General features: G+C 38.7%; 1 protein-coding gene across 2 annotated transcripts in view; it reads left to right on the top strand.

Moving 5' to 3' along the window:
• Positions 1-16,958, top strand: part of scai (suppressor of cancer cell invasion) — a 154,734-nt gene that overhangs the window by 125,580 nt on the left and 12,196 nt on the right. For both annotated transcript variants that reach the window (XM_073052596.1, XM_073052597.1), the window contains exons 10-14: positions 3,388-3,489; positions 4,360-4,438; positions 7,128-7,227; positions 8,016-8,097; positions 16,403-16,475. In XM_073052596.1, the coding sequence (XP_072908697.1) occupies positions 3,388-3,489; positions 4,360-4,438; positions 7,128-7,227; positions 8,016-8,097; positions 16,403-16,475 (436 nt within the window). The remainder of the gene's footprint in view (positions 1-3,387; positions 3,490-4,359; positions 4,439-7,127; positions 7,228-8,015; positions 8,098-16,402; positions 16,476-16,958) is intronic.

The following is a 16,958-nucleotide window of genomic DNA, read 5'->3' as shown; positions in this document are numbered from 1 at the left end:
GAGTTTATACATTCTCCCTGTCACTGTGACTTTCCTACCACATTCCAAAGATGTACAAAGTTGGTTACGTGGGTGAAATTGCATTGCATGGGCTCATTGGGTTGGAAGGGACTGTTACTTTATTGTATCGGTAAATAAATAAAATAGTGATATAAAAAGAGATTGCCTAGAGGTACCATAGTTTAAATGGGCTTGGCCTTAAATCTATTAGTAAACCTGTTTAGTTTCTTTGGGTTAGAGTATCCCAATATTTCTAGCATAAAAGCCCAGATTCAGTTTCACCCCTAAAGTGAGCGTACTTTGAGTGCCAAGGATAACAGTTGGGCATTTTGTGCCTTTCAGAATCAGGTTTATTGTCATGTGTATTGTCACTGAGGTTAATGATGGAATTTGTCATGCTGTGACAGCAAGCATAACAAATTTTTATAAGTTACAATGAAAGTAAATAGTGTGAAAGAGGAATAGCAAGGTAGCATTCATAGGTTTATGGACTTTTCAGAAATCTGATGGTAGAAGGTAAGAAGGTGTACTCAAACCGTTGAGTGTGTATCTTCAGGCTCTTGTACCTCTCGCATGGTAATAATGAGAAGAGGACATGTTCCGAATGGTGAGAATCCTTAATGATGCCTTTCTCAATAGCCTGATATTTTTGGGTAGCAGAATGGAGATACATCTCTACCAAAGGAGGAGTAAGGCACTCCTTCCCCCGCTAGCCTGCAGGTTACCCTTGGGCAAGGTGTAGCACCTGCTTAGCCTCCTACTCCCGATCAGGGTCACATGAAGCTATGGGGGCATGTGGTGGATGGTCCGTATGAGCAGCTGGAGCATATCAAGTCCTGGTTATGCGTCCACTGACGCCAGGTAGACAAGCTCTGAAGTGTATTGATAATAGCTGGAGTCACCCGTCTTTTAAAGACACCACCCAGAAGAAGGCAATATTGAACCACTTCTGTAGAAAAATTTGTTAAGAACAGTTATGGTCATGAAAAGTCCATGATTGCCCACATCAGAACACAGCATATAATGAATGAATGAGTGAATATTTTTGCCAGTGACAAGTCTTCTATTGTCACCCCTGACCACATGCACTAGATCTAGAGTTGTCTCCTGCATATCTACAGTATTAACATTCCAGAATAGCACAGCAACTAATGCGTGAATGCAATCATGTTGAATGTACTTATGCACACGTATCCAATCCAAGTTATTTCAAACATGAGTAAAGTGATAGAAGTCATCTTGCTTCAAGTGGCGTGTACTTGCTGAGTAGGGTTTCCTCTAGTAACCACTCAGCTCCATCACAGTCCTAGTCCAAAAATAGAGCAAAGAGCTGAATTCCATATGTGAGGTGAGAGTGACTGCCTTTGACTAATGTGGTATCGAGGAGTCCTGGTGAAAGTCCAGTGACAGGTCTTCCAATCATGTCCACCCATGTTAATTCCACTCCCATTCCCATTCCAATATATCATCCATGTTAATTCCACTTCCCATTCCCATTCCAATATATCATCCATTTTAATTCCACTTCCCATTCCCATTCTGATATATCCATCCATGGCCTCCTCCACTGCCGGAATATGGCCACACTTAGGTTGGAGGAACAATACCTCTAATTCTGTTTGTGTAGCCTCCAACCTAATGGCATGAACATTGATTTCTCAAGCTTCCAATAATGCCTCCACCACCTCCCTCAACCTTTCACCATTTCCCATCCCCTTCTCCCTCTCTCATGTTATCTCTTTACCCCCCATTGCCGCCCTTTGGTGCTCCTCCCTCCCTTCTTCTTTTTTCCATGGGCTTCTGTCTCTTTCACCAATCAACTTCCTAGCTCTTTGCTTCATCCCTCCCCCTCCAAGTTTTACCTATTGTCTGGCGCTTCTCCCTCCCCTCCCCCCACCTTTCAAATCTACTCCTCAGCTTTATTTTTCTAGTCCTGCTGAAGGGTTTTGGCCCGAAACGCTGACTGTACTTTTTTCCATAGATGCTACCTGGCCTGCTGATTTCCTCCAGCATTTTGTATGTGTTGCTCGGATTTCCAGCATCTACAGACTTTCTTTTGTCAGTGACAGGTCTTACCTTGTGCCATCTGTAGCAATGAATTCCACAGATTCACCACATTCTGGCTAAAGAAACTCCTCTGCATCTCTGCTCTAAAGGGTTGCCCTTCTATTCTGAGGCTGTGCTGTCCGGTCCTAGATCCCCTACTTTAGGAAGCATTATCTCCATGTCTACTCTATCTAGGCCTTTCAATATTCAATAGGTTTCAGTAGGATCCCCCTTCATTCTTCTAAACTTCAGCAAACACAGACCCAGCGCTATCAAATGCTCTTCATATGTTAGTCACAAGACTTTCCTCAGAGTAATATCCTAGGTCCAACACTAAAACTTGCTTGCAAAAGAGGAGGTCATTCAGAATATGAACCTCATTTTCCCAGTTATTTTCCTACAGCCTTGTTATCTCTCCGATGCTCACTGAGTCACAGGGAAACTGATAGCTCTGAGAGTCAGGTCTGAATGCAGGTCACTGGAGATCAACTTCAGCTGCTTTATCAATGACCTTTCTTCCATCATAATATTATAAATGGGGATGCTTGTTAATAAGTGCAGAGTGCTCAATTCCATTTGCGGCTTCTTTGCCTACAGACCTAACTTTCTGTACCTGTATCTCCACCAAAAATAACACCTTACCTCTTGGTTTTTCTGGGTCTTAATCCTGGAACTCTCTTCCCAACAGCACTGAGGGAAGGACTAGAGTGGTTCAAGAAGGTCACTCTACATCATTTTCTCAAAAGTTGTGGTAGAGATGGGCAATAAATGCTGAATCAGAAAACAATGGAAATCCTGAGGGAAAAAATGAATATTGGATGTATTCAGAGAGATTTAAAATCTACTAAGTTAAAACAATTGAAATTGTTGAAATTTTAAAAGTAACTTTAAAACCAGATTGAAAACACTTAACTGAAACATGTAAATTGTCTAACACTTACTTCCTTGCTGCCATTCCTCTCTGTTCAGATTAGTGAAGATACTACGACTCTTGGCTGGCGGGGTGGAGATACAGTATGTCTTTTCCAAAGGAGTTGTAAGGTGCTTGTTCCCTCTGCTAGCCTGCAGGTCACCCTTGGGCAAGGTGTAGCACCTGTTTAGCCCTTCCATTACAGTGTAAAAACTAATTTTAACCTTTCCATGCAAAATGGTCTGATTTTAAACTTACAATGTAGCAATAATGTTTTATTTGGCTTAGTTTTAAACCATCTTTGACAGGATGCGGGAGCAGGTTATATGAACTGAGAATAGTATGTAGGCAATCATGAAGTTGTAAACAGGTTGAAGCTTTTCAGTGAAAATTACATCATGGAATTTGTACTATCTCTCTTTTCTCTCCAGGAGCCAACAGAAAAACCATCAAAACGAGAAAATCCACATAAATATTTACTGTACAAGCCAACATTCAGTCAACTTTATACATTCCTTTCTGCATCATTTAAGGTCTGTTTATATTTTTTCACTTTGGTGAAATAGGGAAGTTATAATCAACAATAGCTTATTATTATTACTACTACAGAAAGCTGAATCAAATGATTGTAAGAATATGCTAAATTAAATAGAACTAGTGAACACCTGATTAACATGGAACTGTCTTTAAACCTGTCAAGAAAACACTTAGGTAGGCACACAGATGAAAGAAAAATTTAGGAGAGAAGCTTTAGGTTGATCTTGGAATAGTTTAAAGGTCAGCATTGTTGGCCAATACAGTTCAATGTTCTATGAAATCTCGTAAAATCTCTTCTTATTTCAGTTTAACCTGTCATGCTATTATAATTATTTAAGACCATAAAACCATAAGACAAAAGATCAGAATTAAGCTATTCGGCCCATTGAGTCTGCTCGGCAATTCCATCATGACTGATTTATTATCCTACTCAATTCCATTTTCCTGCCTTTTCCCTGTAAACTTTGACACACTGACTAATCAAGAACCTTTCATCCTCACTTTAAGTATACCCAATGACTTGACATCCACAGCCATCTGTGGCAATGAATTCCAAAGATTCACCACCCTCTGACTAAAGAAATTCTGTTCTAAATGGACGTCCTTTTATTCTGAGGCTGTGCACTCTTGTCCCAGATGCCCCTGCCCAGCTAAAGGAAGCATCCTCTCCATATCAACTCTATCTGGGCTTTGAATATTTGATAGGTTTCAATGAGATCCCTCCTCATTCTTCTAAACTCCAGCCAGTTTAAATTAAGGCCCAGAACTGTTTAAATTAAGGATGGTTTTTAAATTAGAACTTTTCAGTAATTAATTGAGAAGCATGTCAATGAGAATAATGTCCTCATTTTCATTTACATTTTCAGGAGCTGCCTGGAAACAGTGTCCTGCTGGTGTACCTGTCAGCTACTGGTGTGTTTCCCACAGGTCGTTGTGATTATGAAGGTAACTTAATGAGTTATTTCCTGTCATCCTTTGGGTTTGAATTGCATTATGGGCATTTAATCTGGAGGAGATTTAGATTTAGTTGGGCATAGGAGAATTTTTCTAACTATATGAAAGGGTCGATACTACTACTGCTGCTTGTGCAATGGAGGGAGAGAGGGGACTTTGGGGATTCTGATGTGTCTATTACTCATTCATTTTGTTTCATGGATTTCTGTGAAGAGTTAAGATTTGGGGTTGTATACTGTATACCTTCTCTGACATTGAACCATTGAATAAACATTATAAAAAATAAATTTAAAGTTTGAGGTAAATTTATTATCAAGATATGTATATGTTACTATATATACCATATATGTTACCTTGAGATTAATTTTCTTGCAGGCATTTACAGGAAAAAATAAATATAGTAGAAGTTTTATGAAAACTATAAATAAAAGGAAAAAGACTGGCAAACAATGTGCAAACAAAGCAAACTGTACAATACTGAGAACAAGAGTTGTAAAGAATCCTTGGAAGAGGGTGTGTGGGTAGTAGAATCGGTTCAGAATAGTAGTGAATGAAGTAATCCATTCTGCTGAAAATTAGATTTTTAAAATTTTTTCCTACTCTTCAGTTGAAATTGGATAGGATTTTTTTGTGTAGTAGAAAAGACCATTTTTGTTCTGTTTTGGAGTTCTGAAACCACCACACACATCCATATCAAACAATGCCAAAGCCATCCAGTTTCTACAATCAGAATCTCAGTTCCCATCTGAAGAATGCTTTGTATGTTCCACATGTAATGTGTCTGAAAGAACTGTCTGAATGAATGAATGCATGTCCAAGCGATCACAGGGTATCCTGTATTAAATTTATCTTTCAATCTCTGTAAACCTACAAAGAAGGGTCTCGGTCCGAAACACAAACTTTATATTCATTTCCATAGATGCTGCCTGGCCTGCTGAGTTCTTCCAGCATTTTGTGTGTGTTGCTTTAGTGGGGCACCTTGTCAAAAACTTCTAAACTCAAAATATACCTTGGCTATAAAGCTGCTTTTATCCATCAGTCTGGTTAGCTACTTGAAGGTTTTAATTGGTTGGTAAGAAGTAGCCCCTTTATGACACTGTGATGCATATCCTTATTTTTCCTGCTTTCTTCATGTTTGAGGAGAATATCATAAACAGTCCCTTATGGAACTATAGAATGATAACGTGACATATGGCTCATTTTGCTTTTGGTGGCACTAAGAACAAATTGTGCATTTTTCCTTCTCATTCCCTATAGATCTTAAATTTTACAATGAGAGAATTAATAATTTATGTAGATAACATAGGTGCAAAATTTTGGATGTGAATTGTTAATTTTATATCTGTCCACAGATCCTGTCAGCTCCAGGTTTTGTTTGTATTTCCACTTCAGCTTTGCAGCATTCTGTTATGTGTTTAGTCATTAACTGGAGCTGCCTCCCCCATGACCCACCAAACTTTCAGGCAAATGCAAAGTTAGAATTCATTTTGAGAGGACCAGAATATAAAAGCAAGGATGTAATGCATAGGCTTTATAAGGCATTGGTCAGCTTTTGTGAGCACTTTTGAGCTTCTTATCTAAGAAAGGATGTGCTGGCATTGGAGATGGTCCAGAGGTGGTTCACAAGAACAATTCCAGGAATGAAAGGGTTAATCTGTGAGGAGCATTTGATGACTCTTGCCCTGTACATGCAGGAGTTTAGAGGTTAGGGAGGAGGGAAATCTCATTAAAACCTATCAAATATTGAAAGCCGTAGATAGTATGGACATGGAGAGGGTGTTTCCTATAATGGAGGAGTCTAGGACCAGAGGGCACATCCTCAGAATAGAAGGATGTCTCCTTAGAACAGAAATTTGGATGGATTTCTTTAGCCAGAGGGTGGTGAATCTGTGGAATTCATTAGCACAGATGACTATGGTGGCCAAGTCATTTAAAATAGAAGTTAGTTTGTTCTTGATTAGTCAGGGCGACAAAGGCTATGGGGAGGAGGCAGGGGAATGGGGTTGAGAGGGATAATAAATTGGTGATGATGGAATGGCAGAGCAGACTCAATGGGCCAAATGACCTAAGTCTGCTCCTGTGTCTTATGGTCTTTCAGGCAGTGCATTCCAGATCATGATAGCTGAAATGTGTTACTGGCTATAGATTGCATAATGCTTTCAAGATTAATATCATTAACATTATTTTCTTCCTAATAGCTTTCAGTTTTGTCTTTGACATATCCAGAATACAACGGTTCATTGTAAAAGGGGTGCCTAAAAGCTTGGTCAAAAAAGTAGATTTTAAAGAAGGAGAAAGGTTTATGAAGGGAATTTCAAAACTTGGGATATTTGGAGTTGGAGGCAAGTCTGCAACGATGCATGATGGAAATTAGGGGTTGATTTAATTAAATGGACTGTGATCTTTGTGGAGAAGAGGACTACTGAGTTCATTGGTGGCACTCTTGTGGTGTCCTGGGGTTTGTTTTGAAATGAAGGATGCAATAATCATTATATTTCAATTGTCCATGAAGCCCTGTTTTGATCAATATTGTGATGAACAAAAATCAAAAATATAATGCAACATAGTTTGTGTGCGGTGAGAATGGAAGTAAGACTCTGAGAATCAGTTTCAATAGCACTAACAGATGTGAAATTTGTTGTAAAATTTTGCATGAATGTCTGCCTGTTTACCTGTTTAGGTCCATATGACTTTGGAGGAGTACTCACCAACAATAATCGTGACACAGGAAACATGGAAGTAATACAGAAACGCAGCAATTCGTTTAAAGAAATGCACTGGTATGTCAGAATGATATTACTCTTAGTGCAGGTATTGAGCAGTTCAAAATTTATCATCCTATGTGTTTACAGTAGTCACTAGTTTTTGTATAATGGATGTATGGAGTTAAAGCAGAATTGCCTATGAATGAAAATACCACAAGTAAAAAAGGAAAGCTGTTAATAATTTTCATATTTACTGTGCTGGTGTTTTTTATGCTTTGGAATATTAAAAAGTTACAGCAGAATATTTATAGAATCACCTATAGATATATATTTTATTGAGTCATTGTGGTTTCCGTAATGGTTCCCTCCTGTACCCGGATGTTTTAATCTTCACCAGGCAAGAGCTGTACGGTTTGAACATGGTGTTAAATTACTGGTCTAGCAATCCATAGGTTTGGCCTGACAAGAATTTGGAATTCCAGTTGAGTCATTTAAATTCAGCTAATTAATTATATCTTTGAGTGAAAAGTTGGTCTCATTATTCATGAATTGAAACTCTGGGAAATGCCGTTGAAAACACAATTGGTTTATTAATATCATTAATGGAAAGTATGTGATTCCAGATACGCTTACCGTGAATGCAAATAAAGATGACCTTTATTGGAGCGGTCAGTTACCATGTATAGCATGTACATTGTATACTGTTCACTGATTTTAAATAATGTTAAATCCATAATTATTTCTGTCATTTATACTTCAATCATTCATTGTAGACCTATAGTGATACCTAGTATGCAAGGCTTTTTTTTGTAAAATTACCCTTCAGATTGCTCTAACCCTTGTTTATCTTCTCTGCTCCTTAGTCTTCATCCTGGTGACTTTTTCCCTTTTACACGGAAACCATTGTTTCTAATTGTAGACTCTTCAAATAGTATAGCATATAAGGTAAGCTAAAATGCTTCTTTAAAGATGTCTTCCCAAACTAGATTTGCATAAGCACAGATGTAATTTTTCTAAAGGTATATTTTTGGGTTGTTGCACTTAAATGTTATTGTTCTAAAATAGAGTAATTGATGCTTTAATTTTCAAAATGTTAATAATGTGTTTTTGCTGCAAAAACTTGCAGCTTCTAGAAGCTGTTTGAATTTTTTTATTTCTCCTTTTTTTTTGTAAATTTTTGCCCCTCTTTCTGCCTTTCCATGTTTTATTTGTTGTATTTTGAAGTCCTGGACTGCAAAAGCAAGAAGATAATGCTGTTGAACTTAATTTTTGTTATCCCTCTATAGGAAGTGTACAAAAATAATGGAACAAGTGCATGGCAGTTTCACTAGGATGATATTGAGAATAATAAAGTGAAACTGAAGATATTAAGGCCTTTTCACACGGTTTCCAAAACAATTTCAAAGATCTGAGAGGCAGTGCAATAAAATAAATAAAGATGAATTATTTGGATTGATGGGAAGGCAGAAACAGGGCAGCCCAATAAGAAGAAAAAGTAAAAGAGAAGCAGGAAAGCGATCATGATATGTTTTTTTACTACAGACTATGCAATGACATTGAAGAGTATGTTTTGACAAGATAATGTATATAGCAAAATTTTTATTCGAATGAATAACCTTGAATGCTGTAATCCTTGCCTCTTCTACTTCTAATGAACAGAACATTAAGAATTAATTAGTTTATACCCATTAATGGTGTCCATGTATTTGAATTTATGTACCTATTGCAAGTTTTCTCCCCCATGTTGTCAAATGTGAGTTTTGTTATGCAACGCTCTCTGATTCTAATAAAATAAAGAGCTCTGGAAAGCTAATGCTGAATCATCACCTCTGCCATTCCCACCTCCGTCCTCCCACAACTGTAAGGAGGATAAATAGAATGAGCAAAACTAAGACTGAGTGAGTCATGTCTTTCTTGTTATGTTATTATTCATGTCATGGGTAAAGCTCAACTGAATCAGAATCCAGTTTATTATCACTGACATGTTGTATTGTGGGAGCAGTACAGTGCAAGACGTAAAAATTATTATAAGTTGCAAAAATAAATATTGCAAAAGAGCAATAATGAAGTAGTGTTCATGGACTGTTTATAAATCTGATGACAGAGGGAAAGAAGCTGTTCCTAACATGTTAACTGTGGGTCTTTAGGCTCCTGTACCTCCTTTCTGATGGTAGTAATGAGAAGTGGGCATATCCTGGATAGTGAGAGTCCTCAGTGATGGATGCCACCTTCTTGAGGCACCACCTCTTGAGGATGTCCTCGAAGGTGGGAAGGTTTGTACCTGTGATGGAGCTGGCCGAGTCAACAACCTTCTAGAGCAAGGGTTCCCAACATGGGGTCCTTGGACCCCATGGTTAATGATATTGGTCCATGGCATAAAAAAAGTTGGAAACCCCTGCTCTGGAGCCTTTTGTGATCCTGTGCATTGGAACCTCCAAACCAGACTTTGATGCAATCACTGAGAATGCTCACCGCCATGCAAACCCAATAAAATAGAAATGATAACCCAGTTTGACAAACACAAGGAAATCTGCAGATGCTGGAAATTCAAGCAACACACACAAAATGCTGGTGGAACACAGCAGGCCAGGCAGCATCTATAGGAAGAAGTACAGTCGAAGTTTCGGGTTGAGACCCTTCATCAGGACTGACGAAGGGTCTCAGCCCGAAACATCGACTGTACTTCTTCCTAAAGATGCTGCCTGGCCTGCTGCATTCCACCAGCATCCAGTTTGACAAATGTGGTTATGAGTGGATGAACAGATTTCATCAAATTTTGGTTTTCCACTCTGATTTTGTCCGTACTTTAATGCACACTGCATTAAAGTGCATATGCCTTGTGATGTTCAAAGTTCAAAGTAAACTTATTTCAAAGTACATATACATCAGCATATTCTACCCTGAAATTCATTTTCTTGTGGGCATATATATAGTAAATACAAAGAAACAATAGAATCAATGAAAAACCACACAGAACAAAGATGGACAAGCAACCAATGTGCATAAGACAACAAACTGTGCAAATACAAGAAGGAAGGAAGGAAATAGATTGATGGGTAGATAAGCAAGCAAGCATTAAATATTGAGTACATAAGATGTAGAATGCTTGAAAATGAGACCATAGGTTGTGAGAAAACTTGTGGTGAGTGTAATTATCCCCTCTGGTTCAAGAGTCTAATTGTTAAGGGGTAATAACTGTTCCTGGACTTGGGGCTCCTGTACCTTCTTCCTAATGGCAGCAGCGAGCAGAGAGCTTGGCCTGGGTGGTGAGGGTCCTTGATAATAGATGCTGCTTTCCTGGTACAGCTCTCCATGTAGATGTGCTCAATGGATTAAAATATTTTAATTTCTAAAAGCCCTTCAGTTACAGTTGTTTTCTTGAGCCCCAAGTTACTTGGGTTCTCAAATCAACAACTGATACTGCAATGCTTGAGGAAAATAGCAGTGTACGTCCAACTTGAGTTACTCGATAGCTAAGGAATGTGTTGAATTTTGGATGCAACAAAGAAATCATGGAATTGTAAGAGCATAGAGAATCAAAATCAGGTTTAAATATCACTGATGTGTATCATGAAATTTGTAGTTCTCAGCAGCTGTACAGTGCAGTAATAAAAATACTGTAAATTGCATATGCAGTGCCTATAAAAAGTATTGATCCCTCTTGGAAGTTTCCGTGTTTTATTGTTTTACAACATTGAATCAGTGCATTTAATTTGACTTTTTTGACACAAACAGAAAAAGTCTCTTTCGTGTCAGCATAAAAACAGATCACTACAAAGTGATCTAAATGAATTACAAATATAAAACACAAAATAATTGTTGCATGAGTATGCACCTCCTTCAAGTCAGTATTTAGTAGATGCGCCTTTGTCAGCAATTACAGCCTTGAGTCTGTGTGGATAGGTCTCTATCAGCTTTGCACATCTGGACACTGCAATTTTTCCCCATTCTTCTGTACAGAACTGCTCAAGCTCTTATCAGATTGCATGGGGATTGTGAGTGAACAGCTCATTTCAAGTCCAGCCACAAATTCTCAATTGGATTGAGATTTGGAGTCTGACTTGGCCACTCCAGGACATTAACTTTGTTGTTTTTAAGTCATTCCTGTATAGCTTTGCCTTTATGCTTGGGGTCATTGTTTTGCTGGAAAACAAATCTTCTCGCAATTTTCAGTTCTCTTGTAGACTGCATCAGGTTTTTCTCCCAGATTTCCCTGTATTTTGCTGCATTACCCTCTACCTTCACAAGACTTCCAGGGCTGCTGCAGTGAAGCATCCCAATAGCGTGATGTAGACACCACCATGCTTCACAGTAGGGATGGTGTTTTTGTTGATGCTTACTCCAAACATAGTGTTTAGTCTGATGGCCAAAAAGCTCCGTTTTGGTTTCATCAGACAATAGAACCTTCCTCCAGTTGACTTCAGAGTCTCCCACATGCATAATGGCAAACTCTAACTGAGATCTCATGTGAGGTTTTTTTTTCAACAGTGGCTTTCTCTTTGCCACTTCCCATAAAGCTGTGACTGGTGAAGCACCCGGGCAACAGTTGTTGTATGCACAGTCTCTCCCATCTCAGCCACTGAAGCATGTAACTTCTCCAGAGTTGTCATAGGTCTCTTGGTGGCCTCCCTCACTAGTTCCTTTCTTGCATGGTCATTCAGATTTTGAGGATGGCCTGCTCTAGGCAGATTTGTAGTAGTGCCATATTCTTTCTATTTCTTGATGATTGACTTAACTGTACTCCAAGGGATATTCAGTGACTTGGAAATTTTCTGGTGCTCTTGACTTGTGCTTTTCAATAACCTCTTCATGGAATTGCTTGGAGTGTTCTTTTGTCTTTATAGTGTAGGTTTTGCCTGGATACTAACTCACCAGCAGTTGAACCTTCCAGATATAGGTATATTTTTACTACAATCAATTGAAACACTTTGACTACACACAGGTCTCCAAAACCAGATCTCCATTTAACTAATCATGTGACTTCTAAAAACAATTGGCTCCACCAGTGATGATTTGGTGTGCATATTAAATAATTGCAAAGAATTGTTTTGTGTTTTATATTTGTAATTAATTTAGATCACTTTGTAGAGATCGGTTTTCATTATGACATGGAAGTCTTTTTCTGTTGATCAATGTCAAAAAAGCCAAATTAAATACACTATGATTCAATGTTGTAAAGCAATAAAACATGAGAACTTCCAAGGGGGCGAATACTTTTTTACTATTTTTGGCACTCTATGTGTGTTTTGGCACGTGGCCAAGTAGTTAAGACGTTGGTCTAGTGATCTGAAGGTCGCTAGTTCAAGCCTCAGCTAAGGCAGCGTGTTGTGTCCTTGAGCAAGGCACTTAACCACACACTGCTCAGCGACGACACCGGTGCCACTTGCCCTTCCCTTGGACAACATCAATGGTGTGGAGAGGGGAGACTTGCAGCATGGGTAACTACTGGTCTCCCATACAACCCTGCCCAGGCCTGCACCCTGGAATCCTTCCAAGGCGCAAATCCATGGTCTCTCAAGACTTAACGGATGTATATATGCATATAAAAAATTAAATAGTGCAAAATGACAGCAAAAATAGTGAGGTAGTGTTCATGGGTTGGTTCATTGTCTGTTCAGAAATGTGATGGTACAGAAGAAGCCATTCCTAAAATGTTGAGTTTGTGTCTTTGCCTATACCTCCTCGCTGATGGTAGTAAGAAGTAGAATGCATGTCCCGGATGGTGCCTTTATCAATAGCCTAATATTTTTGCCAGTGTCAAGTCTCTCATGGTCACCCCAGACAGCATTTTGTAAGGTTTCTCCTGAATAATTAGTAATGTAGGTAACCTGTATCTGAGATTTTGGCTCATTTGTAATATTTATTCATTGCACATTGCATATATTATGTTACCTGGCTACAGAACTGAAACTCCCTTTGGTTCTTCATTCTTGTCATAGTGTTTCTATTATAAGAGCATAAAAGACAAAAATTAATGTATGAGCACCAGTTTACCTTTGACAAACTTTTCCTTAAATTTTTGATATGAGGCCCTCGTTGGTCAGGGTCAACCATGTACGCAAGCTAGGGTGGTATGATATGGAGAGCAAGATGTTGACCATGTAGCAGGCTTCCCTTCTCTACGTAGCTGATGAGTGCAAAGGAATGGCAGAGACTGATACAGTTTGGCACCAGCAGTATCGCAGGAGTTGCCAGTCAGCATTGAACTCAACGCTGGAATACCTTAGGGACTCCAGCTCTGGATTTTTCATTGTGGTTTATTCCCATAACCTTCCCCATGTGGGAATAGCTGCAAGGCAGCGGAGATTTAACATTAGAGTTTTCCTTTTCCTAGATGAGCTGCCAAGCACCATCTGCCCAGTGGTTTTAAGGTGTCGGTGACCTGCTTTTGTCCCTTCTGTCAGTAGAAATGGTTCCCCTGGGATTAGTAGCTAAGGCTCATGTGAAGGCCAGGAGCTGAACTTGGTTGTCAGAGGCTATTTGAAATGCATGGCTTTAGGAGCATTTAATAGGTAGTGGGAGCTTGTCGCCATTACTATCCACAGCTATAACAACCTTAAGTTCAAAGTAAAATTTATATTCTGAGTACAAACCTATCACCACATACAACCCTGAGATTTTTTTTCTGTGGGCATATTTGACAAATCTTAAAACAGTAACTGTTAACAGGATCAATGGACTACAAGCTGTGCAAATACAAATACAAATAAATGGCAATAAATAACAATCATGAAAAAGCAAGATATAGAGTCCTTAAAGTGAGACCATTGGTTGTGGGAACACCAGAAGTAGAATGAGTGTAGTCATCCCCTTTTGTTCAAGAGCCTGTTCGTTGAGGGGTAGTAACAGTTCTTGAACGTAATGGGTGAGTTCTGAGGCATCTGTTCCTAATGGCAGCAGCAAGAAAAGAGCATGGCCTGGGTGGTGAGGATCTTTGATGATTGATGCTGCTTTCCTAGAGTGACATTTCATGTACATGTACAAAATGGTTTAAGGAACCAAATCTTTGATAAATTTTAAGAATTAAGGTGAAAAATGTCAAAGCTTGCAAGAATTTTTCTTTTCATCACTTTATTTAGCACTGACAGATGAGGTACAGGGAGACAAATGTAGAGTAAAATTTCTAAATGTTTCTCAACCACAGCTTTAGAAAGGACTTCTCTTGCCTTCCATTGTAAGTTTTCTATTTAGATAGATAGATAGATAGATACTTTATTCATCCCCATGGGGAAATTCAACTTTTTTCCAATGTCCCATACACTTGTTGTAGCAAAACTAATTACATACAATACTTAACTCAGTAAAAAATATGATATGCATCTAAATCACTATCTCAAAAAGCATTAATAATAGCTTTTAAAAAGTTCTTAAGTCCTGGCGGTAGAATTGTAAAGCCTAATGGCATTGGGGAGTATTGACCTCTTCATCCTGTCTGAGGAGCATTGCATCGATAGTAACCTGTCGCTGAAACTGCTTCTCTGTCTCTGGATGGTGCTATGTAGAGGATGTTCAGAGTTATCCATAATTGACCGTAGCCTACTCAGCGCCCTTCGCTCAGCTACCGATGTTAAACTCTCCAGTACTTTGCCCACGACAGAGCCCGCCTTCCTTACCAGCTTATTAAGACGTGAGGTGTCCCTCTTCTTAATACTTCCTCCCCAACACGCCACCACAAAGAAGAGGGCGCTCTCCACAACTGACCTATAGAACATCTTCAGCATCTCACTACAGACATTGAATGACGCCAACCTTCTTAGGAAGTACAGTCGACTCTGTGCCTTTTTGGTAATTTACTATTACATTTGGCTGTCCAACTGTGTGGGAGTTTGTTTCTGGCTTCCTCCCCCATCCTTTCCAGTCTTGATGAAGTGCGTTGGCCCAAAACATTGATTTCTTATTCCTTTCAAAGCTGCCTGACCTACTGAGTTCCTCCAGCATTTTGTGTTATTCTGTACTTCCAGCATCTGCAGAGTATCTTGCGTTTATGGGAGTTTCTCCTTTTAATACTGATTTGTAGATCATTTGTCCTTTGTTCTGTAAATTCGTTCAAGTCATCAAATGTTTGTCCCACTTTGGACACTTGAGTCCAATTGTAAGTAGATATTGATTACATATGACAGTTATCATTGCCTGTACATTGCGCCATCTAGTGTACATCTGAGGTACTGCAGCTAATTTGCTGAAGATATTCCCTCTGTGTTGTTTGTTGGCTATTACAAATTTAACCCCAGTGAAATTAGGGAATGGCCCAATTCAGCTCCTGCATCTTATGGTACATGGCCAAAATGCATTTAAGAAGGATATGATTTGGAGGCAGAGGTCAAGTTGGAACAGTAAAATCCTCATTGCAAGAACAGTGGGAGGGGAAAAGCAGATCATGCACAGGCCATTGTGCTGACTCTGGTAACTCACCATTTGCTTGGAGGATGATTAGCATGGCTCTGTAAAAGATGTGCACTTTGAGGAATAAAACTCCTTGCACATTGCACCACAGCTTATACTGTATGCTGTATTCAGTATGTTAGACCAAGATATAGGAGCAGAAGTAGGCTATTCGGTCCATGTTAGCTATCAAAAATGAAGATTGTCTCCCTGTTGGTACTGTATTCTGTTGTGCAGGCTGGTGTTTATCACTACTTTATCTTTGTCATAAACCATTATTCCATTATTTCACCTATTTCATGTATGTCCTTTGCTCCTGTCATGCTATTGTCTACATTCTATATTCTACCAATATTCTCGGTTTCTATCATTATGCTTTTGGCATGGCACACAGCACAATGTGGTATGGCTTTAAACAAAAAAAGACACTGCTAAAGCAATGAGTTGCCTTTTCCGACAAAGAATGAAGATATTTCCAGGAAGTGAAGAAGAAAATACAACCTATTTCAGAAAGAGAAAAACTAACCTTAAATGGGGTTGTGAAACAGGTTTCTGATTTGAGTAGAGAACAACTAGAGAGTGATACATAAATGGTTATATAACATCTTAAGTCATTCTAATTTGAGGATTTCATAAAAACTGTGAAAGTTTTGAGTATTGAACAGTGCTGTATAACCCATGCAGTAGGATGTCACTTATTAGTCATGTTGTTAACTGAGAACCTGGAAATCAGCTCAAATGAAATTGCTGATATTTTATAAAGCTATATCCTTGCTAGTCAAACGTTATCACCATTATTGTTTAGTGCAATTTTGTTAAGATATTCAGTTATTTGTGTTGATTATTCTAATTTCCCTTTCTGTTTCAGAATTTTATCAACTTGTTTGGTCAGCCTTTAGTTTGTCTACTTTCTCCAACAGCATATCCCAAAGGTTTACAAGGTACAAATACATTGAAACTAGTATTATGCCACTTGGTTAATAATGCAGAGCTGTACTTTCCTCAGTAGCTATTATTTTCCACAATATCTTAAGAAACTTGAAGTGCACCAAAATCATGTATGCCATTTTACTATTTGCTAATGCTAGTATGGTCCAATTGATATATTGTGTCTATATATTTGTGAAATAGAGAAATTTGGAACTGGAATTGGTTTATTATTGTCACATGTACCAAGGTGCAGTGGAAAGCTTGTATTGCATACTGATCGTTCGGATCACAGTGCACTGAGCTAGAATAAGGTAAAACAATAACAAAGCAAAATAATGTGTAAAAGCTATTGGAAAAAGTGTAGTGTAGGTAAATAATAAAATGCAAGATCATAATGAGGAAGATAGTGAATCCAAGAGTCCAGCTTACCATATGAGAAGTCCGTTGGAGAGTCATACAGTGGGGTCTGCTGATGGGAGAGAGCAGAAGAGAGA

The sequence above is a fragment of the Hemitrygon akajei genome, chromosome 7 (assembly GCF_048418815.1).
Source record: "Hemitrygon akajei chromosome 7, sHemAka1.3, whole genome shotgun sequence".
In the NCBI taxonomy this organism is placed as follows: domain Eukaryota; kingdom Metazoa; phylum Chordata; class Chondrichthyes; order Myliobatiformes; family Dasyatidae; genus Hemitrygon; species Hemitrygon akajei.
The sequence above is the reverse complement of the archived record's forward strand: the minus strand, read 5'-3'. Positions and strand labels throughout refer to the sequence as shown.